Here is a 27,994-nt window from a genome sequence, read left to right as displayed (position 1 = left end):
ATTGCTTAGCATATGTTATTACACGCGACTAATTTCATGAAACCGATACACTATACGACGTTGATACATTTTCTATTGCTAAATATAAAGTTTGAATAGCCAACTTTTTAATAAACGAGTGACGCATGTTGTGGCGAAAACAGCGTTACTTTTTTCCTTTAAAAAAAAAACATACATATTTCATTGATGTTGTACGAGCACTCTCCACAATACCAGTAAAAGCAGCTTAATAGATAAAGCATGTGTGTATAACAGCCATAGAAAACTAGATTGTCTATTTAATTATGTGTTGTTGCAAAATATAGAAAAGATGAAATATTTGACGCACAGCCCTTTATAACTTGTAAAAATAAATATTACTAGACCATTTTAGTGGAGAGGTTTGTTTGTATGTAAACAATAAAAAAATTGTTTAAAATTGAAAACAAATTGTTTAAAATCAGACGATGGTCATCTAAAATCGTGGGATCAGACAAGAAGGGAAATGGGGTGTGGCGATTTGACGAGATTAAGCAGACACAGCTAGTCGGCTGAAAAGAAATCGTAACTTTACGTTTCCGAATCATCTTCTCACAATCCTTACGGCTGTGTAGGGGGTCTTTTGTCCAGGTGCGATGCCGAGTAATCGTATCCAGTCGCGGTGAGAGCAGAGCTCCCTTTAGTTGATTCTGTGGCCAAATGTTTAAACGATGTTGGGCGGTACCGGTGTTGCTGGTGTTTTGGTGTGTTTGAATAAACAATGACTGTTTCCATAAGTCGTGATGAAGATAGTCCGAACAGGTGGCGAAAGCAGCAAATATTTTTAGGCGCGGCAGAACTGAAAAAAGTTCTTAATGGTGTAGCAGGAAAATATTCAGCTTACTACAAACTTAACTTTACTTATTCAAACATTAACAAGGGCAGATTAGAATAAGAAAAATGTCCCTGAAAAATTTACTGCTAAAAAAACTTGTATTTCTGTTGGTTCATATTGTTTTTTCTAAACCGCTAACGAACTATCAAAACGATGGTGATCTTCTTCATTCTATCAGTGACATCCACGCAACGCAAAACATTCCAACTTACGACGACGCAAGATCTTCGGTGCAAATGTCGAAAATCGAGCTGAAACCTGCAGAACAGAAAAGTTTATCGAATGATGATCGGAATCACAATTTGACTGCGACGCCACAAAAACCCAGAGAAAGAGAGTCACCGTTACACTTAATGGAAAGATGGAAACGCTCTTTAGAAGACATCGACGTCCTCGTCTTAGATTCTCTAAACAGTCGGACAGGTTTAAAAATGACAACCGAGGATTATGAGAAACTGTCACCTCAGTTTCGGAATTTTCTCCGGTCGGAAATAAATGTGGTTTCCCACCAAAGGTCCGGAAGAGGGGTACAAGCGAGGACAAGCCTGAGCATCAGTGTAAATGTTCCTCACTTCTTTTACCGAGAGGGTTCAGGTCCAGCAGGAATAATTAACAACCCTGTGCAGGTAATTCCTGCGCTATAACCTTGCATTCTTATCCACGTCTGCATTTTTTCGTATTGTTATACGCAATTCGCAGTTTGTTGGCATATTGGATTTGTTATATGTACTTTAACTTAAGCTAAATACCTTTTTTGGACGCTTTCTTGGTTTTAATAATTCAATGACTCATTATAGATTAACGCACCCACCGGCATCGAGTTTGTGTTGATCGAGTCATTAAATATTTTGGACACCGATAGAGAAATACTTGCCCTCAGCAGCTTTACGCAAACTGTAACTGTAGACACTGGAACGCGCAACGTCACCTTTAGTTACGTCATCGCACCATCCTTTACGTTCGATGAGTCCGCGGGAGTCCTGAATTTAACAGGCAAGTGCAGTAATTAGCATGTGGTAACATAATCACCATTAAAAGATTTTTTTAAATTCGGCAATCCGTTGCCTTTTTATGCTTACAAGAATTTCTCTGCAGATTATAATTAATGATTATTAATTTGCATCAAATAATTTAACTAAAGATTGTTCAAGTTTTTTTGTACAGCAAGCTGTTTAGGTGTAATATTCTTCTAAGCTTATCTTTTCAGGCTTATTGAGCGTCAGCGAATACGAACGTGCAATCGAAACTTTGACATACGACAACACTGCAGAAGAACCTACTGCTCAGTTCAGGGGTTTAAATGTTGAAGTTCACGACGCGACATCGTCTGCCAACGTCCCAATATATTTCACTGTACAAAACGTTAACGATTCCCCATTTTTCGGTTCGAAGCCACCGGTACTTACTATAGAAGAAGACAGCTCTCTGTGAGTGTAACAGATTTCACATAAATGAACTGTCTAAAACTAATTGCTCCATTGTTTCGTCCACTCATAATTCAACACCATAAATTCACATGCTGGTTTTATATGCGAGAAAGATAGTGTGTTGGAAATAACCATGGCCAATCAATTGATTATTGAGTAGGCCATGAAACAGCTATGAGAAATTAAAGAGGCATACGCCAACGGAGAATCTAATATGACGTGATCTAAACAAACCATCCAAGTTTCAAAAAAATGAAACTGCTTCTAAAAATTTCGCGTAAAAAACGACAGCAGTAAAACAAATTTGGTCTTAGCAAAAGTGTCATTAAACTTTTACCATTTCCAGTTGTTAAAACTATACTAAAGAAAATTAAAAAACGGGTTTAGTTTAATGAATGCGTATTTTTCGTGAAGCTATATACCAGATTACCAGGTTTTAGTTACATATATGCCAGGTTAAACTAAGCACTTTTTCAAACGTAATATTAACCCGAACGACTTGTTTTTTTTTTAATAAAATATTACAGCAGACACCAGTGAGACATACTGCTGAGTCGGCATATAAGTAGCCTTTGAATTTGCGATTTTGATTCCCCGTTTTCAGAGGTTGTTACCTTTTATGAAACTTTGGATTTTATTTCAGTATTTTTATCAATACACAAATTTTGGTTTTCTTTGGTATGTCCGCTAAACGCAGAGCTTATTTAATATATGATTGTTCATAGCTTTGTTTAAAACTTTAGAGGCCAATTGTTTATTCCCAGGTACGCGCCAATCAGCTCGACAGCTATTAACATCTTGGGAAACTCAATTACCGATAACGACTTCAATTCAGAGCTTGCTATTGGTATATTGGGCGCAGATAATACAAATGGTTTGTGGAGCTACCCTGGCCCGTCTCACACACTTGTTACAGTAGAGGTAAATAATCTCGATGCTAATTATAAAATTGAAATAATGCAACTTTTTCTTCGCATTTTTTGAATCGTTTGTTGTTGTAGGACGGAGTGCGTGATGATTCAGGGAACATTCTACGCAACACATCTCTTAGCAAAACTTGTGTGGTGCTGAATGAACAGTATATTAGTTATACACCAAATTCCAATTATGTTGGGAATACGACCATTACGGTTGTTGCATGGGACAAAACAGGTAACATTATAGTGCATGTATTTTACAACTATTTTAGTATTATTCTAAATATGAATTAACTACTTTCCATAACCTAAAGTTTAATTTTTAAATAGGAACGACTTCATCATTTTTGAACGCGGACTTTGTTAACGTGACTTGGACTGCACCTGGTGACGCGTTCAGTCCAGACATGGCCACTGTTACTGTGATGATAACTCCAGTGAATGACGCACCTCACGTGGCACTGACGTCATCTCAGCTAATGTTTCAGCTTACAACTGTGGCGGAAGATTCGGATGGAGGCAGCGGAATACGGGTTAGCAAACTCACCGAGGCGTGTGATGATGTCGACATGGCTTACGACGCTACTATTTTGAACTTGGGAATCGCTGTTACTTCATTTGACAACAGTGGTACGTGGCAACGCACTTCTGATAATGGTACAACGTGGACAGATATATCTAGCGTTTCTGTGCTACTTGGTTCAAATGGAGACGCGGAGACTGATGGTATTCGGTTAATCCCGAATGCAAACTTTAACGGTGAAGCTTCATTTACTTACAGATGCTGGGATTTCACAAGTGGAACTAACGGAAACGAAGGGGTGAGTGCAATAACAAAACACCGATGTATATACAGAAGTTAAAAACTTTACGAACATTGATTCCATGCTACAGGTCGATGCTTCATATATTGGACCTACAGGTGCATTCAGTCAACAGCAAGTAACTGGGATAGTGGAAGTAAGCAACACGAACGACTCGCCATATTTCGAATCTGGCATTTCATCTGTGGAGCTCCCTGTTTACTCTGCATCCGCATTAAATAATCTGGGTACCACAGTAAAGGATCTCGTAAAAGACGTATACAGGTTTGCTGTATAGCAGCTTTAAGAAATATTGATACCAACTAAGAACCTTTGAAGTGTCGAAGTCTTTGTATTGCCTAATTTCGGCGTAAATTTACACGTATATATATAACGGCAAAGTCTTCTATATTGTCAAATTTTAACGGGAACAATTCGTATTTAGCCATTGATAGACTACATTATTATTTTGCAGAGATATCGATCCCACGACAAATCTTGGCGTTGCCGTAATAAACACAGATAGCAGCTTGGGTGAATTCGAATACACGTGCAGTGTTACATCACCGAATGAGTGGTTTTCATTTTATAGTTCGTATGGGGCGGGTCAAACAAGTCCTGAACCTGTGTCGACATCTCTTGCGACAGTATTGTCTTCTACTTGCAGAATACGGTATGAGTATAATCCTATTTAAAAATACTACGTGTGCTGATGCGTCATGTCTATTATACTTTACCAGTGTTATTTCGTTTTTCGTGTACAGCTTAATTTTCATAATCGTCATTTCCTACAAAACTATATTTGCCAGCTCAGTTTGTTTTAATTGGCTTGACCCTTACATATTTTAATATGTTTGTAAAACATGTTATTTCAAACAAAAGCACCATAGTGTCGTGGGGTAATATGGGAAACCGTTAGCACATTTATCCTATGCTTCTGGGTCGTATTTTTTAACAAATATACCAACGCTTTTTTACAGTACCGGAGATAAGGCTATATAATTGTGTAAAAAATTTTGCTTACAACCAAAAAAAACGAGAAAATAGAATGAATGTCCTGTCTTACCCCGCACCCTTCTAAACGCTGGCTTGGTTTATTAAACAGGTTTCTCCCTGATACAACTTTCGCCTCGACTTCCCATCCACGTATCGATATTCTACCATGGGATGGTAGTGATGGGTTGAGCGGTGGCAGTTTTCGAGTGAACGCTGCATATGTTGCTAACGGTCCTTTTGGGTCATCCTTTGTATCAGTCGTTGCGACGATGGTAGCAAACAGTTTTCCTTCTCTAAGTGGCAGTCAAGGTGCGATACGCATGTATACCTTAATATAGCACTGTGAATGTGTGGTAAGATTTAGCACCTAAATCCCATATAACGACTTTTAAGGCCGCGAGAATGCGTTTATTTATTATTTTGACTATTCTTTGTTTAATACCAAATAGGCTGAGAAAAAGGAAAAAATCCTCCAAAAAGTAACATCAAGTAGCTAGTAGAGGCTGGTGCGAGGTGTATGAAACATAACACCCGTGCTATAACAAATTTCGTTTTCTGGATACCCTAGGATAAAATTACATTCATTTCTCCGATGTCCCGCCACGCCGATACATTATTATTTTTAGGTGAAGTTCAGTTCTACGAAGAGGGTAACCCGGTTTCGTTGTTTCCTGATGTCCTCATATGGAATATGACGTCATCAAGAGGCGCTACAGCCAGTGTGTCCTTGCATAATATCTTCGATACCGGGTACGAAAGAATTGTTATTGGCTCAAGTGCTGGTTACGCAAGCTTATCCGAACTTACGTCATCAACTGGATTGTCAGCGACATGGAACACAGATTATACTGAAGTAAAATTTGCCGGAAACATCAGCAAAGGATTTTACGAAAAAGCTTTACGTAGTGTAGGCTACCAACATTTATCACAAAACCCAACTACCAATGTTGGTCCGACCGATTCACGACGAGTAGAAGTGGTGGTGACTGATATTTCGGGCGTTAGTTCGCCGGTGTTTAGTCGTGATATTAAGGTGACATCAGTAAACAACGCACCCATAGTGTCGACTTCGCATGAAGCAACTTCCACCTGGACTGTGGTGGACTTCCGAAGAGGTAGTTGCAAGGCTTGTTTGGCATTTTTGATTTATACTGGCGTGGCTTGAAAAGGCGTATATATTTTAGGGCAATTGCTTCACGGCCACTGTAATTTTGTCTTGTATACGATTTAAACTGATTTTAAATTTCTGACGAGTAATATAGTACGGGAAATAATTTATAATCTCAATTAAACTCAATTTGCATAACCGTTGAAAGCATCGTCATGAATTATAGGATTTAGGTACCAACAATAACTCAATCTTTCTCTACGGTGCTAGAGTGTTATATTAATGCACCTACATTACAGGAAGTGATCCGGTTACTTTGTTTTCTGCCGTGAACTTTACATTCTCAGATCCAGACGACACCTCACTCAATTCGGTCGTATTATCTATTAACCCAGTATACGACGGATCAAACGAGATGCTATATATCCCATCTTCTTTTGAGCGGATGTTTTACGTCAACGATTCATACTATTACATAAAGGCTAGTACCGATTTGACAAGACTTTTTTTATTTTACTATCTTCGGACCCCCTTTAATGATAATCATAAAATTAACACTACAGACTTCTTTGACAGCATTATCACGACTATATATAGCGCCTGCCAAAGCCGGTTGCTGTTGTTAAATATTTAAAAAATACGTCAAATAGAAACATTATTTTTTTGAAAAGGCAAAAAATGCTCGCTGAATAATAGTAAAGCCAATAGATGTTTGTAGTTTGTGAGTGTAACCGAGTAAACTAGTTTCATGGCTTTATAAATAAACACTTGAATATTTCGTATGGTTCAATTTTGTCTCATGAAACTAGTTTTAGGTTTGGGAAAAAACTGAGATAATTGAGTTTGGAAATATTTGGAAATACATCATGCGCTAAAGATTCCGTCTTATCCCACTCTACTATGTATTAACATTTCTTTATACATTTTACTTTTGTTTGTAAGTATTTACCGAGCATTTCTAGACGTTTTTTGTGTAGTTATGTTTCTCCCCTATTCAATGAAACGTCGCTAACCTACATTGTCCTAATGCACAGGTACTGACAACATCATCGGAATACAATGTAACAAGTGGAGTTTTAAAATATTCCATTACCAACCATGATGCAAACTTTCAAGATTACAGTGCAGCTATGCGTAAGATCACATACAGCAACACAGCTGATCCACCCGACTTTCGACATCGTGAAGTCCATATGTTCGGAACCGATCATTCTAATGCTGTCACACTTACAACCACGATTAGTATTAACATGTTGGAAGCTGATGGTTCCACTGTAATTGACTTACCGATAGGAAATCTTCCAGGCTCGCCCGCTATTCAGCAGGTTGTAGCCTATCCCGCAGTTATTCCTTCAATCCAAAGGACTACAGGTTATATATATGAATGTTTTAAACATGTCAGTAGCATTAATCCCATTAATTTATTTACCTTAAGTCTTGTTCACACAGTGCAACAACACACCGACGCGAAGTTTTCTAGTGGAGATAGGATCCAAATAGTTTTTGACCGGGATACCAACATGCCGCCGTTCGGATATTACGACACAACAGACCCAGTTGCTTCAGGTGGTAAAACGTTAACAAAGCATGAGATTCTAGAGATTTTCTCTTTCACCAACCCCCTTGTTGTTGCTTCGATCGACGGCTACACTGGCAGATGGCTGACTGCGAGGATATTCGAAATAACAGTTGTAAGAGAAGGCTATCCCCAGCTACCTGTGCAGGTGAACTCCTTTAAAGTAAAAAAAATAGGAAAACTAAATACCGGTAAGAAATAATGTTGCATGGTCTGACCTGTATAATTGCCAAGCATCGGCACGCATCACTGGGACAAACCAACGAAAAAAAGTGTATTGATGGAAATTCTAAAATGTGATATAAAGGTATCACCCAAATTTCAACAATAGAACGTCTTAAAACCTTAAATTCAATCGCTAAGGTAAAATAAAATTTGTCCGTGCAACAAGGCATGGAATTTCCCTTAGGAAAACATTATAAAAGTCAGTCGTTCGTGTTGAAAACTAAGTTTTAAAGGTGCCGACTCGGCATAATCTTGTAAGTGGCTTGGTTACCCCAGCGGTGTTTTTATGCAATTTTATATAAGCTATTTCGTGTTTTGAACTTTTGTGGTGACTTTATATCACCTTCGAGCATCTCTATTCATATAAACGAAAATTGTGGTATGCCCTTTTAACATTTGCACTGCAAGGATTTATTGGAGTTTCTTAACGAGGGTCCTGAACCTGCCTTGCCGGCTTAGCCTATCCCTACTTTGTAAGTGTAAGAGCTTCATCATAAATAATGTAACCAATAAGCTACGGCGCCGGACCAAATGTCAAAACACAGAATAATAAAGTCTTACCAGACCGGTTACTCCGCAGAATTGACTCGATAAACAAAAATGTGTAACACAGGCCAATCACGTCCACAAAGTTTAAAGAATCATACTTTTAGACTACATTGCAAATTTGTTTCATGTTAAGCACATAACATCCACATATATCCTAATAATGTGTTAAACAATTATTAACGGTCTTTGGGGGTCGTGAGGATGCGTAATTGTAACACATAACAAAAAATATAACTCTTCCCATAGCTATAAATGTATTTTAGATATTATGTTTTAAATAATTAAACGTGTTTTAGATAGGTTTTGAATATTCTGTTTTAAATATTTGAATGTGTTTTAGATATTATGTTTTAGATAATTAAATGTCTTTTGGGTAGGTTTTAGATATTATGTTTTAAATATTTAATTATGTTTTAGATAGGAAACTGGGCAGCCACACCAAAGCAAAGCACAATCTGTGACAACGTCTCTTTCACGGCACGGAGATATTGCATCCGCGACATCACAGGATTGTCAAAGCCGAGTGCTGCCGCTTCACCACCATTAGAAGGGAATTGGGGACTAAATGTACGTAAACATAAACAAACTTGACCGGCGGATTGTTTTAATTACTACTAACGTTCTAATAATTTACCCAAAAATCAATCTAATATATAGTGTTCCATAAAAACTGGCAAGTGTAGTTGCTTTTCACTAAAGTCGTTTTCACTTGCAGGTACCCAATGTCACTGATGTGGTTTTGCAAAACTCCACACTGCAAGCAGGTGTTGAATATGTTACTGATGGTACTACAGGTCACGTTAGCTTGCGACCGGCAATGAGCAAATCTCAGCTTGACCAACTATGCTCCGTTTTTTTCTCTGATATTTTGAAATCAGACATTGCTAACGAGCTTCCTGGTTTGACGGCTGTTGTTTCACAATGTCAGAATAACTACGTTGCTCGTTGGGACCTGTCGCTTGATAAAACAGACCAAGTGCCGACTGAGACACAATTTACTCTGACTTTTCACACATCAGTAACATATTATACGGTGCATCAAGTGATAAGTTATCTCACAACAAGGTACAGCAAATCCGTTGTGATCGACGTGGTATCACAGGACACCGGTGTCGGCAGAACTGCCCTTGAGGGCTACCGCGCGGCTGAGCGTTTAAGTACAAACGTTTATGTGGTGAGTAACTTTTTTCCCGTCATATAGCATTCGCGTATAATTAACTTATAAAATATTTTTATCCAGGAACAAAACGATAACTTGACACCTGCTCTGCTATCAGCTGTGATTGCGCACCCAAACACATCTAAAGTTGATGACATCAGCATTCAAATTGGTGACGTCATAACATTGCAGTTTGACAAAGCAACGAATAAACCAAACGTGTCAACGAAAGCAGAAATAGACACTGTCTTCAGTTTTAATAAGTACATGACGTATGTCGGTAACTGGATTTCTGATTCCACTCTGACGATAACGATTACGTCATTCAACGATACTGTGACGTCACTTACTGGTTCATTTAGACTGAACCAACTAGCTGATGGTACAACTGTGACAGATGCTTCCAATGTAAATTGCGTCGGATTATCGGTGTGCGGACATAACAATGTATCTGTTGGTATTTGCGACACCACTACTACATCATGTAGAGCGCATGGTAGCTTCACTCTATCTCACACTACACAACCGAATGACGCATCCATTATTCAAGTTGGAGGCATCGATTGGTGGTGGTTGTTGCTGGTCGGCTTGCTTCTCTTGTTTTGCACCATCATCATAATCTTTTTGCTCAGGAAGCGTAAAAAGAAGCACAGAGAAGACAAGGATAAAGAAACATACGGTAATAATTTAATTAGGCGGATTTAAAAATCTCAAAACATTTCACGCCTAACTAAACGAAATACTTGCACAGATGAATATCAATCTATTCCGACCTCAACAACTACCAGAACTATCACACCTGATATCCTTGCTTGGACAAACCAAGACATGCTCAATAGAAACAACGTAAGTGTGGATACCGGAAGCTTTCGTGTTTTACACTGTGACTTTATGTATTTTTAAACTCATATATTTTCTAGTTTACAAGCAACAAGTATAGAAGAAAGTCAAATACCACCAATTCACCTTTCAATGGTAGAGTCGCACCTTCCCCTATTTATTCGGTGTCTTCAATAACTCTCTCCCGTGATGTAAGACATGGAAACGCCGATGTCTCGTCATTCGCAGAAGTTAACACACCGGAGTATGAACGTAAGGTTCGTTTTGCTAACGACGATGTGGCCGGTTCAAAACTTGTGTCAGAATCAGCACTTCAAATTACTGGGAGGCCAGATTTGTTAGAGAGTTCCGTAGCAAGCACCTATCGCAGCAATGAACAAAACGTCATGGAAATATTGAGTCACGTCGTTTTTGAACGGCCAGTTAACGAGAGCCACAATACAGAAAAACAACCGCGCGATGGCTGCAGCGATAACCCAGAAGAAAATATGATTACCGATGACTCTTTTCAAAATGTCCGGCCTGTTTTGCAGGAGCTATCCACAGTGAACAATGGGACGAAGTTGCATTCGAAACCACTAGGTACTCCAACTAACGTTCAACAAAGATCGGCTTCTCTGCTGTCAGGGTTATCAAATACCCAAGATTCAAGTTCCAGCTCGAGGCGAACCGTTTCATGCACAGATGCTTCGACATCTTATGTTCCATCCTTTGCTCCCAGCATCAGTTCGACTTCTAGAAGTAATTCAAAGTCGGCGACCTTCTCCGACCCTTCAAGTGAGCCATCGCATAGCAGTAGCAGTCAGCATAGTCATCGTGCTTCGATTTCCGGATTGCCGATGACGTGGTACGTTGCTTGTGGCAACGAAGATTCTTCGACAAACATAATAGCAGCCGCACAGTTAAGACGGTCTATGAGCAACACAAAAGAAGGAAATGAAAAAGCGGAGGTGATATGGGAATGAAAAACGAACGTTCGTGTAGTAGCGAGTGTTTATACCTCATAAAAGTTTGTTTTTGTGTGTATTTCATTATTGGTTGATAAAACATAAAAACGACTCGCTCAAGAATAAAGCAAACATTTTTTTTTCGCAAATTATAAGTTATAATATTGCTAAACCGCGGTTTACGAGTTCACATTACCATTTCACTAATTTTGCTACAATCCAGAACTCCGAAACAATTAGCTGTGCTCGTTTTACAAACCAGCAGGCCTGTCGCAACATGCACATATTATATTTATATTTTTTATCTAGTGTGTGCAGTATTACTACATATACAAATGAAATATACGTTTTTCATGTTTTGACCATCAACATATTTATGTTGATTCAATCATTCACTACTTACATTTAGTTGCTGGACGCCACTTATGTGGAAATATGTGTACATTATTATAGTATTTTCCTTACACAGACGCTGCAATATTTCATATGCGAGAAATTTATGATCGTAACTTATTGTGTTTAACGCAGGAATATACAACAAGTTCAAATGTTCTGAAGTTTTAATAAATCATCTTTGGTGTTACAAAGTATTTTATTAGGAAAACGAGTTACTTTGGTTTAAAAGAAAAGATTTTTGACCGACAGCATAAATGACTCGGATTCGTAACTTCAAAGCGGCACTATACTTATAATTGTTCTCACATGTTAGCCAAGTCTTGCTTTATTACGTGCAAACGACATTGTCATGAGTTGCTACTTCTTTCAACGCCCGAACGACCTAATCTTAAGTTCATTTAAAGCAATATCTGATAAGCTTGCAGTATATAAGCCCGCCAACCAACTTCAGGCTAAGATAAAATCACCGAACTTGGTGGCAGCGATTGGGTTCATAAACAAAAATTAGCTACACATATTTAGTTAACAACTTCCCTCTACTTTCGATGTTCATACAACAACAACGAAATAAATTGTAACAGTTTATTATGCGCTGGAATTTACATTTCCACAGTTTGTCGTCAAAACGAACTAATGATAGTTTGCAACATGATTTGGATGTGCGGTATAATTTGTATTTCCCCAACAAATATTAATGTAAATTGGGTCGACTTATTTACTATTTCGTCATAGCTCAGACAAGGTATGTGCCTGTGCAGGTACTTGAGTAACAACACACTATTTTTTATTTTATACAAGATTTATTTTTAAAAAATCATGTTTCAATTTACAATTATTATTGCACCCTGATTAAATTTATAGATATATATTATAGGGTGGGGGAAGACGGGAAACCTTTAGCACAGAATATCCAAATATCCTGATCGTGAATTAAACAATTAACAACAGTTTATGGGAGTCGTGAGAATACGGTTCTATAATTGTTTTGAATATTCTTTCTTTACTACCAAATGGTAAGAGAAAATAGAATGAAAAGGTGTCCCATCCTCTCTCACCCTACTATATTTACCTCGTGTTGCACAATTAAGCTATATAAATATTTCAAGGCAATATTTTACAGCATGCTTTATCCTATCTTACTGATTATTTGTAACACTTGTTTTAAATCTTGGACGAAATTTTTAAAGGATGGTAATTTCAGAACCGAGTCGAACTTGACATCCGGCTGAACCGTTAATAAGCATGTTGTATGAAATGTAGTTAAATATCACTTTCTCTAGACTCGTTGCTGGGCAAAGTAGCAATTGAGGTCACGTCTGTATTTACTGATATACGGTGCTTAGAAATTAAAATATTCGGAAACACAAGAGGATCTAATTTTGTGCCGAACTTTGATTATATACATATAAATTTAAAGAATTGACAAATAGCAGATTAAAAGTAATGACACAAATTTGTTATGATTTTGGAACCACATTGCCACCTCTACATACTGATCTATTACGAGAATATACCACTTCATTGCAACAACCGCTGAACATCGAGATATAAGGTACACTTCCACAACAACCTTGCATTCGGGGCCTAGGAAACAAACATCTTAAAGATAATTAAGAATTGTTATATAAAGACTTTAATTCACTGCGTATTGTAGGTACTTCAGGCCAAAAGTAATTTGTCAATTAAGTTACATCGTCTGGTATTTTACCGTCACTTGTTCATTATAATGAATGGTTAGACATAATTACGCGCATTGAAGTTGACAGTATGTACCGTCGTCTACACGTGTCTTGCTTTCGTCATACCGTAAATTACGATTTCTTACCGTAGTAAAATAAACACAGCTTACTCACCAAATCACGGTATCCCCACAACAAACTTGGTGTTGAGGTCTATAAACGTTGGTGCCGCAACACGATGTGTCTCTACCGCCATTTCTAGAAACAACATTATGTCATAGAGTCAAATATTGCATTTTAAACTTGAATGAAGTCAGAATTAATTGATAAAATTCGGTAAAGGACGAGTGTTTCTTAAGGATTCTTGCAAACAAATATTGTAATCTATTGCTGCGTACTTAATTAAACCCCGACAACACTTTTGGTTTTGCTTGTTGTAATATTGCGACCCACAACGTTCGTAATCAGGATGAGATTCCATCCACGAACGAGTAGTTGTTGTGCCTGGTGTGGCGGTTATCGTGTGTCTAAAAAGCGTCGTAGTTCCTGCAAAAGTAACAAAATGAAACTCAGCCACGTGTGTAATGTGGTTTAATGTTGAAACGTCATGTACATGCCAAAGATAATCTTTACCTGCCGGAGGAACCCAAGTACTTTGACATTCACCCACAGATAAACTGATATCATCAACAGCAATATCGCTCTTGTAAGAATAACCTCTCACTGCGCGGAACTCAAACTGAGTAAAAAAACAAACGATTTTAATTGGTATTATAGAAATAGCAAAAATTGTAACCATCACAACGTCCCTTTATATTTTATATTGTCAGGTGGGGAAAGATGGGACCTTTAGTACATAATATACGAATATCCGGATCGTGTTTTAAACAATTAACAACGGTCTCTGGGAGTAGAGAGGATACGGTTTTTAAAAAAGCAAAACATATCGTTTCAAAGTTATAAAGTTTTCAGAGCAAAAAACTAGCACAAATTTTTCCGTTTCTTCAACATTGTAGTTTTGTAAATTTGATTAACAAACTTTTAACGGTATGCTTTTAATTAAACAATGCATACCTCAGAGATATAGTTCAAATATAGTATACCGATTTAATAACATGATATAATGTGAAAAAAACTCAATCACTTGCACTTTTTTTATGAGAGAGAGAGATTTTATAAGAAATGGGGTGTACAAAACATGACGTAGCAATACCTAATTTCTTTGTAGTAAAAATGTAAACTTGATTAATATTTATAATCAATTTTCTGTGTTCCAACATTACCTATTATTGTACAAACAGTTCCAAATTTTCATACAATAACACAGTGAAGGTAACACGTTAAAAACTATGGCAGTGTAGCGCAAGGAAAATATTGTTTAAACCTTAACTTTTAAAACGTATAATATTTTTCGTGATATTTACGTGTATGTATAACAAGGAAATCATTTATTAATCAAAATTAACACGGGTTTTAAACTGTCTCGTCTTATCCTGTGTGTCTTCGAATTGATAAAATCAAACCTGTTGTGCGAATCGCTAAATAAGTCCCCGTGTGTTTTATAGTTTTTAAGTTTCTAAAATATAATTTTTTTTATAGTTTTTAATATTTAGTCAATTGATAAAGATATGATAGTAGTAATTCATAGCATCACCTAAAAACCTTCAGATATTTTAATTTAAGATATAATTGGCAATATTCCCGTAAGTGTCATGTTTTTTCCCACTGATATAGTATACTATATTTATCAATTAATTCTGACACCCTATATATAGGGTGTGGTAAGACGCGACTGCATAAATACTTTTGTTTTGAAGAGTTGTTAATTAACTCTAGAGAGCTAATGTACTCACGTAAACAGGTTTAGTATATCCAAACGAGGTTGGGGAACGAATTGTGACAGATTTCTCAATCCAATCTGTGTCGTTTCTGCTTTGAGATCCTATATATACATATTTATTATTTTATAGAAATAGTTATAAACCATAGCACGGCAAGTTATCAACGACATGCTATAAATAGAACACTATATTTTTTCACGTTACTATATTGAACAAATAAGTGCGAGATCTAAGCGCCATAGGAAAGTCCCCAGAAATTTCGTCTCGGTGAAACTACATTATGTGCGATGGTGTGAGATAATTGCTATACTCGCTTTGAGATAATGAATGTACTACACGGCTCCGCACTTAAGCGGAATTATAAAACTTTACGTCAGTTACGAAATTAACTGCAAACCTGCTGCTGCCGAGATCAGGAAAACGGTGGCGGGTGCGTTGCCAATTTTCTTTGGCGGGCTCCAATATACTTTCAAAGTGCCGACTCCAACGCCCAACATATGGTACCTGGATTGGAGAAATCGTTTTTATCAATTTTCGATACCTAAGAAATATTTTGTGTGGAGAATCGTTTAGTTTAATATTCGTAAAAGCTGCCTCGTTAAGTGATAACCATCATCCCGTTGGAGGAATGTTTAGGTTTATTGATCAAACGCTCACCAAAATCGTAGGCAATACTTTGGCTCGCTGTTCATAAGCACATATGGTGTTCTAAACCACGCCCTAGCGCCGAAAGAAGACCCGGAGGCTTCAAGGTACGCATAATGACCATCTAAAAATAAAACGAAGGGTTAATGATAAATATTCAATATCCATCTTATCATATAAATCTGATAAGTCTCTTAACTTTTTTCTTTGCTTGTCGAGGTTTTGATGCCCTGGTCCGGGATAGCCATAAAGAAGAATACAATATCCTTGCGTTTTAACCCACATAAAAATATTCGTGTCATTAAAAGGTTATGCCCTTGATAATCACGTGTTGTGTTATGGGAATATCGATACTGCGGTAGGTTTACGGCGCAAGAATTCATAGTGAAAACCCAAATTGATTACTGGGCTTAATATCTTACAAAACAACGGATGTATTCGAATGCAGAAAGAACATGTTGAGTGTTTGTATGTGTTTACAACATTCTTTACTCGTCTAATATGTTTACTCGTCACATTACTCTACATAAGCGATGAAAGTAAATCTTCTGCTTCGCGGCCGCCAAAGGATTAAATCCTCATGCCCAAAATAAGTCAAATGTATACAGAATAAATGTCATGACCTGCTGTACCCGCTTTGTTAATAAGGTTTTCCCGCTATTTCGGCCAAAACAGCATCACGATTATTTGATTGATAACATTCTCAAAAAAATCATTTATTCACAATACGGGTATAAAAACGAGTATATGTGTACAGTGTTGTAACAAGGGATAACGAACTATTGCAAAATGCAAACTCGTATCAAATAACTGACAATGTCATCATTTAAGTATATATACGTGATTTTCACAGTGCGTACTATTCGCGGAATTTATCGCCTACTACTCTTAATATAATACCACGAATTATATAATGTGATACCACGAATAGGTACTATTATTTCTTTATCAATTGACAACAATTCAAAAAGCATCTTATAACGAACACACAAAGAGTTATTTAGCAATTCGCACAACAAGTGAAATTTTACCAATTTGAAAGCACAGGGTTTAAGACGCGGGACATTATAAAAAACCCTTGTATAAAAAAATGCTATTGGTTGAACGATAATGGGTATTGTTCGAACTATGGTTTATAAATATTGTTTCCAACAAATGCGTATGGATTTAACAGAAAACTGATAATAACTATTAAAACATTTTTTCGCCACAAATTGGGTATTGCTAGAATATTTTTCGTGTTACTTCTTATCAATTATTTCCAAGTGCAAATGACTGAATTTTGAATACATTTTTCCTTATATAATTCAGTTATTATGTCAGTATATTATCTTTGAATCACCCCGAATGTATAAATTATTAAGTTAAAACAAACTTTTTAAAGATTGGCAATAAAACATACACAATGTTGCAGAATAATGTTTCATTTTTGTTGTCGCCACATTTTGTTGTCGCCACATTTTGTTGTCGTCACATTTTACAATCCGTTTCCTAACTTAGTCTATACTATCAACCACTGCCCATTTTCCTCATGTTTATTTCTCTTTTTTTTCACAAAACTAAAACTAGTTTTAAAAGACAAAGTTAAAAATATTGTAGTCGTTTAAAATTGAATTTTAATTTTAATACCCCAACATTTGTTTCGTGTAACATTGAATAGGTACCGCGGTTAAAAAAGGTTTAAAAAAAGTGACGTCTTACGCCGGGTCCCGTCTTACCCACCCTATATTTAACTATAATGTGTAAAGGCCGATCTGAGGTAAACGAAGTTGTATTGATTTCTGCCATGTTCCTTCATGTCAAAAACGATTAGCAAGCTTTAGTATGAAGTTAATTGTGTTGACTGGTAAAAATGATCGTCTACACTTAAAGTGCAATTCCTACCGCTGGACAAAGTATCGCAAAAGTTTCAAAAACAAAACAGCGTATATAAAAAAAACGAGTAAAATAAGAAAATAAGAGTAAAAACAATCGGCTATGCGACAATGCACGTAATTTTTCATCAGAAATGTTTTTAACAACTTTTGGAACCCCTTCCTTAAATTATCCAAACTCATGCTTAAAAAATGTTAGACGTTGTTTAACATAGGCGTCAAACCATCACGCGAATAAAATATGTGGTAATACATCATCACTTTGGTGGTAGCATTCCAGTAAATATTTGATCGAAACGTTTGTTTAGTGGTGCCATAAGGAACGTAAAATTTACTGCTGTCAAAAAAGTTGGTAAACAAACAACGCTGATATTAACCAAATACATTTGAAAAGATTTCTTTTTTATAGGCCTGAACGAATGGTCAATACTATCTACTATGAAATTTTAATTAAGTTCTGTTGCGCCGCTGATCACCAAACATTTAACTATTTTCTAGGTAATAGTTACGTGTGTGTAAAAAATCAACATTTAAAGCGTAATTTCGACGAGTGTGAAAATAGATTATTCCCTTTGAAAAAATATGTGTGTAAGAGTTATTGATAAATTGATCGATCAAAATAGATTTTTAATAAACACCCTGCTAATATAGCGTGTTTACAGTATAAGATACATATTTTGAATCGATATATAGTCATAAACTGACTATATACGTTTAAACTGTCAACAAAACATTTTTTTATAAGGTTAAAACTCGCTACGCCCAAATTAAAAATATGGTAATTGTGGTATTTACATGAATTGAATCTTGTATGATCAACACTTGGGCCCGTGCCTTTAGTTTTAGTTGATCCTTTATGTACTATCATGTCAAGTTCATCAGATCTGCTTTGGTTCCATCCAGGACACCTAATAGGTTAAGCGGTAAAACGTATATGTACAGTAGGATTTGGGTAAATGGGACACTTTTTCATGCTATTTTCTCGTCCCATTTGGAAGTTAACAAAGAACATTCAAATAATTATAAAACCACATCTTCACCACTCTCATAGACTGTTGTTTATTGTTTAAAATACGGTCAGGATATTTGACATTATGTGCTAAAGCTGTCCCATCTCCCCCACCCAACTATATATAGTATTAGAAATTAGATGCGGTTTTGTATTGTTAGGGTTATCGAGTAATACGTAGCATGAACTGAAACTGCATTGCCCATTTTAAAAAATAAAAAGCTTCCATGCATTTTTAAGATCACAAAATCCAACAACGAATAGTAGATGTGCAGTTGTAAAGTACGACTATAGCATATAAAACATAGTCTTATCTTACCACCCCATTTCAAAGTCACAATAAAACAGAGTCGTAGGAGCAACGGGTCTCGTAATTGGAGTAGGAGGATTTCTCATCATTTCCAAGCGAGCATTTTTCCTGAGGGCGGTAGAGAGGGATAGGAAAGCGAGTAAGAGGTTGACAGTTGCATCTGCAGCAATACCGTAGTCGTGTTTGTATGGTACCACGTAACCTGGTGCTAGCGGTGACTTGTAACCGTGAGGCTGAAACGAATTGTAAAATTCCCATCATTATATTTTGTTTCAAAGGTGGATGTGTTGTATACATTTATAATTTATTCGTTTCTTAAGCTGCAATTACCAAATTTAAGTATATATACACGATAGTGTATGAGTGTATATCGTAATTACTTGCCCTCATCATGGTTGCGAACATCCTTCATATTTCGCCTGCGGTGTTTATTTCGATCTAATTATCTGAAAACAATCAAACCAACCCCAAACAGTAATATCTCCCCAAATTTCCCCGTAATTGCGGTGTTTATGCGTTCCTTGACCAACTATCTACTTTGCTAATTAGAGATCTTCATCAACTTAATGAAGTCGACCAATATATCGCAACCGCTGACGTGGGACGAAACCAACATGAGCAAATACTTTTATCACTTAATCTATCCAAACGATTGGACTGACACAAGTTTAAACTTACAATAAACAAGAAACCCAAATTGGTATGACGGTGGTATGATAACGAAAGCTTGATGGTTGCGATATCGTTGCCGCGTTTTCTCCTATATGGCTTTGATTTACGGTGGTAAATATTATTATACCTTTGTGTATACAACATCATTGAGCGGTCATCAAAGCATATTCGTATTGTGATCAAGTCTACTTTGTTATGATATGTAATACAAACAAAGCGGTCAAAAAAATTAACCACAACTTTAAATTGATCAACGATCCGAAAAAATTAATATGTTGAAAACGTTTGCTTACCAGAGCTGGAATTGGAGGAGACTGTATTCTGTGGTTGGTTAAAAGATCGTTCAGATTCGGTACACCAGGAACAACTGTAGGGATTCGACGCGATGCAAATAAACGTTGTTTTGCCTCGTACATTCGACTTCGTTGGCGAGACATTGTACTTAAACCAATATAAAGTTTTTCGCTATAAAAACATGTATATACGATCTGCAATAAAATCAAAGCAAGTCCTGTTTTCAAACGATTTACGACAACGTTAACAAATCAATTTAACTCAGTGACTCGGTCGGCGTGAGTCGACGGCCACATGAACAGGAACTGAGAGAGAACAAACTATTTATACTTCGTAACTTTTTCGAACCTACTTGAAATAAGCGACGGCCAAGTAGGCGACTTCCTATTACGTCATGTTTTATAGATCTTCAAGTAGATGATAGAAGAGAATTCAGTATCAGAACCAATTTGTACACAACGTGTAGTTTAAAGTGAGGTGGTCCATGTTTTGTTTTACCGATTGTTGTTATCCAGCCGCGCATGAAAAGTTCTGCTTTTCATTCACTTTTAGACACTTTGCCCGGCGAGATATTTTTTTAGTTTTCTTTTTACCGACCCCCATTTGATGATATTCAAAAAAATTACGTTACACAATTATTTGACAGTATCATCACGAATTTATAAAACGCGCGTCAAGTCCGATTATTGTTTTGATATATTAAAAAATACGATAACTAGAAACAGTACTTTTTGAACAGGTAAAACGCGAAATAGTAAGTTTCTCTATCACAGTACAGCCGATAAAATTTTATATTTTGCGAGTGTGAACAATTGAACTATTTGCATAAATTCATAAAAACTCGAATATTACCTACAGTATGATTTTGTCTCGAAAAACTAGTTTTGGTTTAGTGAAAAAAACTGAGATAAAAGCACGAGGAAAATATACAGGAGTCAATATGACTTTATTTAAAAAAAACAACAAAAAATATCGTTTTAAAGATGAAATCAGGAAGCAAAAATAAGTTTTAACCAGAGACGCTTCCAACATACTTTTTAATTGTGTAAGTAATATTAAGTATAATTATTTTAAGTAATATTAAGTCTATCTTTAGATAAGCTTTTCGTTTTGAAAACATTATTTCAATCCGAGAACAATGTGTTTCGTTGTAAAAACATTTCGTATTGTTTCAAAAGCAGTGTTTTGTGTTCCGAAAACAATATTTTTTGTTACGATGACATAAATTTTGGGCTGAAATCAAAATACTTTGTTTTCCGAGTGCAACATACATTTCCGTGGTTACAGTATTTTTTATAAAATCGTTTTAATTTGCTTCAAAAATGTCGTGTTTTAATGTCTAAAACTCTTGTTTTTTTTAAAAAAAAGGAACATTGATTTGGTCCCAAAAACAATTATTATCGTTCCGATAACAATATATAAGTTTTGTTTTAAAACAATATTTTTTGTTACGACAACAAAACAGTTTGTTCCGAAAACAATATTTTTTGTTCCGATAACAATGTGTTTTGTTCCGAAATCAAAATGCTTTGTTTCAAGTTTACCTGTATGCCTATTTCTTTAGAATACAACATTTTATTAAAACTCCTTTAATTTCTCCTAAACAACTTAATTTCGAACGCAATTTATGTCTAAAAGTCCATTTATTTAATAAAAACATTGAACACTAAGTTTCGTTTTGAGACCATTAAATTTTGTTTAAAAACAATATTTTCTTGTTACGAAAACATAATTTTTGTTCCCAAAACAATCATTTTCGTTCGGAAAAAATCTTTTCGATAACAAAATATTTTGTTCAAAATCAAAATAAATTGTTATGAGTATAAAATGTATTTCCTTGAGTATAATACGTTATTATAATCCCTTTCATTTTCTCTTGTAACATTTGATTTTCGAATGCAATTTATATAATGTCTGAAATTCGGTTTTATTTAATAAAAAAATTGAACACCAAGTTTTGTTTTAAGACCATTAAATTTTGTTTCGAAAACAAGTTTTTTTGTTACAAAAACAATACTTTAGTTTCAAAACAATAATTTTTGTTTTGTAAACCCGTTTCGTTTCCAAAGGGAAATGTTACACCACCTGCAATCAACGTGAGGCCCATAATATAGATCGTTTCAAAAGTAGCTACTACGCGACTAACTTACTCGACAGCAAACTCAGCTCTTACTACACGACGCTATGTTATACGAATAAATATTATTTTCAACCTCAATGCACTGCGAAACCTTAGTAAAAAAACGATTTTTAAAGTTTTTGTGGAATTTGAGTATTTATGTTTTAATTTAACGCGAAAACTATACTCAAGTACTTTTTGTTACAGCCTATTTTTTACTAGCATTTAAAAACCAACTTAAATAATATTTTGCTTCGCAAAAAATGCCATTTTTTTCAATTTTTGTAATATAAAAATATATGAGTTATAGTTTCAAAACTTATATTTATATATTGCTCCAAATTCAATATTGATATTCCAAAAATAAACTTAAAGCTGATAAAATTTTGTAGTTTGCGATTTTGAACGATTAAACTAGTTTCACAGTTTCATAAAAAATCTTTGAATATTTCGTACAGTTTAATTTTGTCTCATAAAACTAGTTTTAGTTTTGTAAAAAAATATATAAACATAAGGAAATAGGCAGGGGCCAATGTGACTTTAATTTAAGGTAAAACAAAAAATATCGTTTTAAAGTTATATATATATAGTAGGGTGGGGGAATATGGGACACTTTGTCAGACGAGACTTTTTTAAATTTTTCCTAATTACTGCGTGAACACAAACGTCTTTAAGCGACGACAATAAAACATTTCCTAATTACTGCGTGAATACAAACGTTTTTAAGCGACGACAATGTCAACCAGTGTAAGTTTACAAGTCAATACATGGTACAGGAGTTGTACAAAGCGTATTTACACATATTCTTTACCAATCACTCAATCCCCATACGACATATACATCATAAGCTTCATTAGTTATAAATTATAATACATTTATGAATGCAGCATAATATACTAGGGTGGGGGAAGATGGGACACCTTTTCGTTTAGTTTTCTCTTTCCATTTGGTAGTAAACCAAGAACATTCAATGAACTATAAAACCGTATCCTCACGACTTCCACAGACCGTTGTTAATTGTTTAAAACACGACCAGGCTATTTGGATATTATATGTATTAAAGGTGTCCGTTCTTCCCCCACCCTAGTATATTATGCTAATTATTTTAAGCCGTGATCATTCATTACATCTGTGATCTCTTGTTTTGGAAATATTTGGCAAATGTGCTTACGTGTCCCATTTTTCCTCACTCTACTACATTACGTATTTTTATTTTTCTCTTTGCTAATGCTGCTTGTAACAATTGATCTCATTGCTAAATTTGTTTTTAATGCGTGTCTTGCATTACCGGTTCTTATTTTAAAATACATTGAATTATCAGATCGTATCTCTATAGTATTCCGTAAGCGGCCTAAAGGAGTTGTGAGAATACGGTTTTATAATTCTTTGATTTTTTGTTTACTACCAGATGGAACAAGAAAATAGAACAAAATGGTGTCCCATCTTCCCCCATCTTACTTTTACCCTTTTTGCAGAGTAACTAGTTTGCGCCCATTAGTACTGCATACTTACTCGCAAGAACAAAGTTATAACTATGCATAGTTAGAAATAATGTATTGAGTGTAATCGATTAATTAAAGTTTATCATTTGAACTTCCGGCGCCGTGGTATAGTGGTTAGCGCGCTTGCCTGTAACCCAGAGCTATAATGGGTTCAAGGCTCGACGCTACTACCATTGTGGGCGTATGTATCCTTGGGCAAGACACTTAACGACAATTGCTCCAACCAAGTGGTCACTAATGGGTTGTCCAAATTATCGGCCATACATAAAAAATCCAAAAAAATAATCACCTACAAAGTAACATATAGTAGGGTGGGGGAAGATGGGACACCTTAAATACATAATATCCAAATAGCCTGATCTTGTTTTAAACAATTAACAACGGTCTGTGGAAGTCGTGAGGATACGGTTTTATATTTCATTGAATGTTCTTTGTTTACTACTAATTGGAAAGAGAAAACTAAACGAAAAGGTGTCCCATCTTCCCCCACCCTACTATACATGGTTACTCGTAAGCTGGCACGAGGTGTTAAACCCGGGTGATAATGACTGTCGTTTTTCGGTCACGCGGGGATAAAGTAAGTTACATTGAATTATTCAACTTTGCGCTCTTAAACAAACAGAAAATTAATTGTTAATTACTCGCTAATTCGATAATTGTTTTTATTTTAGATTCAGCACTTTTAAACAAACATGATTAAAGATTAAATGTGACAATTAAGATATGGTATATAAGAAACAACAAGAACAACGGTTTGTCTATAAGGATCTATAAAATACGACCATGTCCTCAGCAACTCTTCGTTATTATAAGCGATAATGAATAAAGGTTTGATGACGCAAACTAAATGTGACATAAATCGGTTCATGAACAAAGTATTTAACCCATTAAATGCATCATCAACGGAAACGAGCAGCTTCGTTCTACTTTTATCAACAAATGACGCATTCTTTCGGACATATGTCGTTTCACAATCGCCTTCTTACATTCCGATTAATCGCTAGTGTTTCTACAACGAGAGCGTTGTTGCTATGTAAGAAGCTGTTTTTCTTTGGATATCAATGGATTCATGTAAGTCGTGTTTGCCCGGGACTATCAGATTGATTGCTGGTGACGGAATTGATGTTCCTTCTGACGAAAAAGATCCGCGTAAGAATCACTGCTTGTTTCAGTTAACAAACATTGTTGAGGGGTGGTATCGATCAGACACATGGTGTATAACGACCATCAAACAAAACGGAAAGCTTAAGTCGTAAGTGTGGCACGTGTGCAAATAAAGTGTCAACGACGTCCATATAATTAATACACAAAGACAGTTATAGAACGATACCGACATCGAAGTCCAGCTGCTTTGTATCAAAATAATAAACGAGATCAAATCGCAAACATGCTAAAGTGAAGAAACATTCTCGTTTTTGATAAAAAAAAAGCAGGCAAACTAAGCTTTTTTAAACAGGCCGAGGTTGGAGGACATCCGGACGAATTGGTTTAAAAGGAAAGGATTCGATCACCACAGGCATAATCTGTTGGACCACAGTCACAAACGTTAAGGAATATATTTCAATACCAGACCTAAACGTAAGTAAAGCTTTGTAAAATAATCAGTCATATAAATATTTCATGTTAAATTCGAGTGGAACCTATAGGTTAATACCTCCAGACAATGCGGATGGAAGCGACGTGACGCACTTTATACATCGTGTATACACTTATACGTTTAGTAGGATGCGTGGCTCAAGTAAAATACTTTATTTAAAGTTACAGTGCATCAAGATGAACTCTTGGAAAAACATCTGCCATCGCTTACTTTTCTTAGCGTTTGTTGTTATTGGAACGAATGAAGCGCTGTCGATTGCACCACACAGGATTGCGCGATCGAATACAAAATCTGGATTACCATCAAGTGAATACTCGAATTTAAATCTAGTTTCGCCGCAGGTGCTGAAAAGTTTGGTAAGAGAAGATTTAATTCCATAAGTATGGTCAGCTTTTTGTTAATTGATGGATTCGTTTTTCATATCCTTATAAAATGTAAACCCCTAAGAAACCAGATAGGAATTTACAGCAACTTCTTGATGCTCAACAATACAGACACTCTAAAATTTTCCATGTCGTAATTATTTATTTTGAATTAGACTCAATCCAGTTTACCCGATGTAACTGCAGAAGAAGACAATGAGTTTGACAATGAAAAGTTGTTTTCTGAACTCATGTGAGTATGTTAACACATGCTTGTTTTATAGACAAAATTAAAGTGTAGACTATTAGGAGTTGTTTTTATTTTTTATCTTATTATATTTTGGACCCACAGAAGCTTGATGTTTCTTCTTACGGATTCTGAGCCATCTTCGCAGAACATCAATTCATCAGCATCTCCACCTTCACCTCAAATAAATCATCATCCGGATTTTAACAGCTTGTCTCACTTCCCACAAGAAGCAACAGAGGAGCAAACATCTGTTGAAAAACGAAATCCAGAAGCCGAATTACTAAAAGAAATCTTGAGGGGAAGACGGCTCTCTCGCCAGAGAAAAGTGTACAGCCAGGTTTTAAAAAGCTTGCACCTATACCGTCTTTAAAAAACATTATTAAGCCAAACACAGAAGTTGAACGCCTCATTCTCGAAATGAGTAAAAATGCTATATTTACATTTAATCCACATTTTCCGCAATTTATAATATTTATTTAATTTATCAATGAATCTTTGCTGATAACGGACGTGATGCTTTGTGCTAATTTCAACAATTAAACGCTGCAACTTATGTCGTGTTCTTGTTATATTGCCGAACTAATAGTAGTATATAATGTTGATTTGGTTACTAATGTTTCTGGTTCCGGTAATCAGCCCATAAATGTATGCTTAAATACGCGTACATTTTCACATCGCAAAAATAGACTATAATCCAGATTTTTTGTTTATGAATGATATCTCAATCCGCCTATATAAACCAAATACGAAAAACGCTTAACAAAAGGGAAATACCACGAAGGTAATATCTGTCCATACGAAATTAAAACCTTAACCGGATAATTTCTTCCGTTTTCGTATTAACGCTTAATCGGGTATAAGTTATTTTTAACTTCTCGTTAAAAATAAAATATGATATGCGTTGATTTTACAATTATGTATGAATCGGTCGGCGAATAATCGCTTGCTGTCATCGCCATCGCTGTTTATCGACGGTGGTGTAAACCCTCCTTTACTGCCTTTGATCAAACAATTAATGGTTTAATTAGCATTCTTCTCTTTCCTTATGGCTATAGTGTTAAACAGTTCGAACAATCATGAGTGTTGCAAACATTAGTCACTTCAGGAAACGAGTCCGCCATTTTAGATTTCACGGAGCTTAAATCGCCCATACAAATGCATGGCCGGAGTGCGTTTATTTGGTGCCAAGTAGTTGTTTTAAAAATTAAAACATAATTCTTATTTAAAAAAGTGAAGTCTAAGTGTTTATGTGGAGTAAATTAGTATTTTGACTGGTTTTAGCATAGCCTATACAGTGCAATTTAAACGATTACTTACGTTGGCGATTAATACTAGCAGAAATCCGCTTATAGTTTGCAGAACAGTATATGCTCATATCTACGAATCTACAGAACCATTAGAACTACAACAAGAAAGGATACGCAGCTCCAAGCAGGGCCTACTAAAAATACAATATAGGTCGGCTTTGAGTGGTACCAGTTAACCGGCTTATCTTCAGTAGACCATGGTGGGATCAATTAATTAAAGTTAAAGGTACAGTTTTTTTTAAGAGATAGTTAATGCTAGAATTAGGAAAAGAAATACTCAGAAAAAAGACTTCTAAATAACAACAACAAGAACAGCTGTTGGACGATGAAACCATATATGACCACTTATCAGGATCAACAAGAACAAGTAAGCTCGGCTTTAAGAGAAAGCACGTAATATATTTAGCATAAACTTACCTTGCCCTTGTACTACCAAGATCGACTAAGATCGAGATAAAACCGGAAATAACCAACAATATAACGGGTCTTGCTGGTTGGCATTCATGACCGTGTAGCAGTAGGTAGAATACATTCTTAATATGGTGCTTAAATAAAAATAATGTTTGAATTACGATTAATAATAATTAACGTATAATCCGTCCCACTTAACTGGTTAAAGTTTGATACAGGCTTTAATCGTTGTGTGGATTTCTTATTCCATCACTACTCCCAAATCTAAGAAGTACAAACCAATGAGTAAAACTTTGACGTAACAATAACAAACTAGCAGACTTGTG

The 27,994-nt window shown here is 35.8% G+C and overlaps 3 protein-coding genes across 6 annotated transcripts; 2 read left to right on the top strand and 1 right to left on the bottom strand.

The window, feature by feature from the left end:
* Window positions 1-679: 679 nt before the first annotated feature.
* LOC149738358 (uncharacterized) lies at window positions 680-11,987 on the top strand. Its single transcript, XM_089873619.1, has 18 exons — window positions 680-1,479; window positions 1,651-1,846; window positions 2,061-2,280; window positions 3,045-3,201; window positions 3,282-3,432; window positions 3,528-4,018; window positions 4,092-4,285; window positions 4,476-4,673; window positions 5,106-5,305; window positions 5,623-6,111; window positions 6,404-6,585; window positions 7,139-7,475; window positions 7,554-7,828; window positions 8,872-9,021; window positions 9,170-9,628; window positions 9,695-10,292; window positions 10,365-10,459; window positions 10,534-11,987. The coding sequence occupies exons 1-18, from the start codon at window positions 919-921 to the stop codon at window positions 11,416-11,418; spliced, it is 5,838 nt and encodes a 1,945-aa protein (XP_089729745.1). The 5' UTR covers window positions 680-918; the 3' UTR covers window positions 11,419-11,987.
* Window positions 11,988-12,364: 377 nt separating this feature from the next.
* On the bottom strand, window positions 12,365-20,372 carry LOC149738357 (uncharacterized). Its single transcript, XM_089873620.1, has 10 exons — window positions 20,120-20,372; window positions 19,164-19,387; window positions 18,631-18,743; window positions 15,974-16,085; window positions 15,714-15,820; window positions 15,329-15,417; window positions 14,109-14,214; window positions 13,874-14,021; window positions 13,650-13,733; window positions 12,365-13,380 (listed from the first exon to the last, which is right to left on the bottom strand). The coding sequence occupies exons 1-10, from the start codon at window positions 20,261-20,263 to the stop codon at window positions 13,254-13,256; spliced, it is 1,254 nt and encodes a 417-aa protein (XP_089729746.1). The 5' UTR covers window positions 20,264-20,372; the 3' UTR covers window positions 12,365-13,253.
* Window positions 20,373-24,566: 4,194 nt separating this feature from the next.
* Window positions 24,567-26,500, top strand: LOC149738356 (uncharacterized). Of its 4 annotated transcripts, none has more exons than XM_089875649.1 (5): window positions 24,567-24,812; window positions 25,198-25,319; window positions 25,506-25,694; window positions 25,877-25,953; window positions 26,053-26,500. In XM_089875649.1, the coding sequence occupies exons 1-5, from the start codon at window positions 24,803-24,805 to the stop codon at window positions 26,318-26,320; spliced, it is 666 nt and encodes a 221-aa protein (XP_089731775.1). In that variant the 5' UTR covers window positions 24,567-24,802; the 3' UTR covers window positions 26,321-26,500. The 4 variants fall into 4 exon arrangements, with proteins under 4 accessions (XP_089731775.1, XP_089731773.1, XP_089731774.1 ...); XM_089875647.1 differs by having other exon boundaries at window positions 24,572-24,890; XM_089875648.1 differs by having other exon boundaries at window positions 24,577-24,812; window positions 25,500-25,694.
* The last annotated feature ends 1,494 nt before the right edge of the window (window positions 26,501-27,994 follow it).

The sequence above is a fragment of the Ciona robusta genome, chromosome 3 (assembly GCF_009617815.1).
Source record: "Ciona robusta chromosome 3, ASM961781v2".
In the NCBI taxonomy this organism is placed as follows: Eukaryota; Metazoa; Chordata; class Ascidiacea; order Phlebobranchia; family Cionidae; genus Ciona; species Ciona robusta.
Note: the sequence above shows the minus strand (reverse complement) of the source record. Positions and strands in the feature narration are given on the sequence as shown.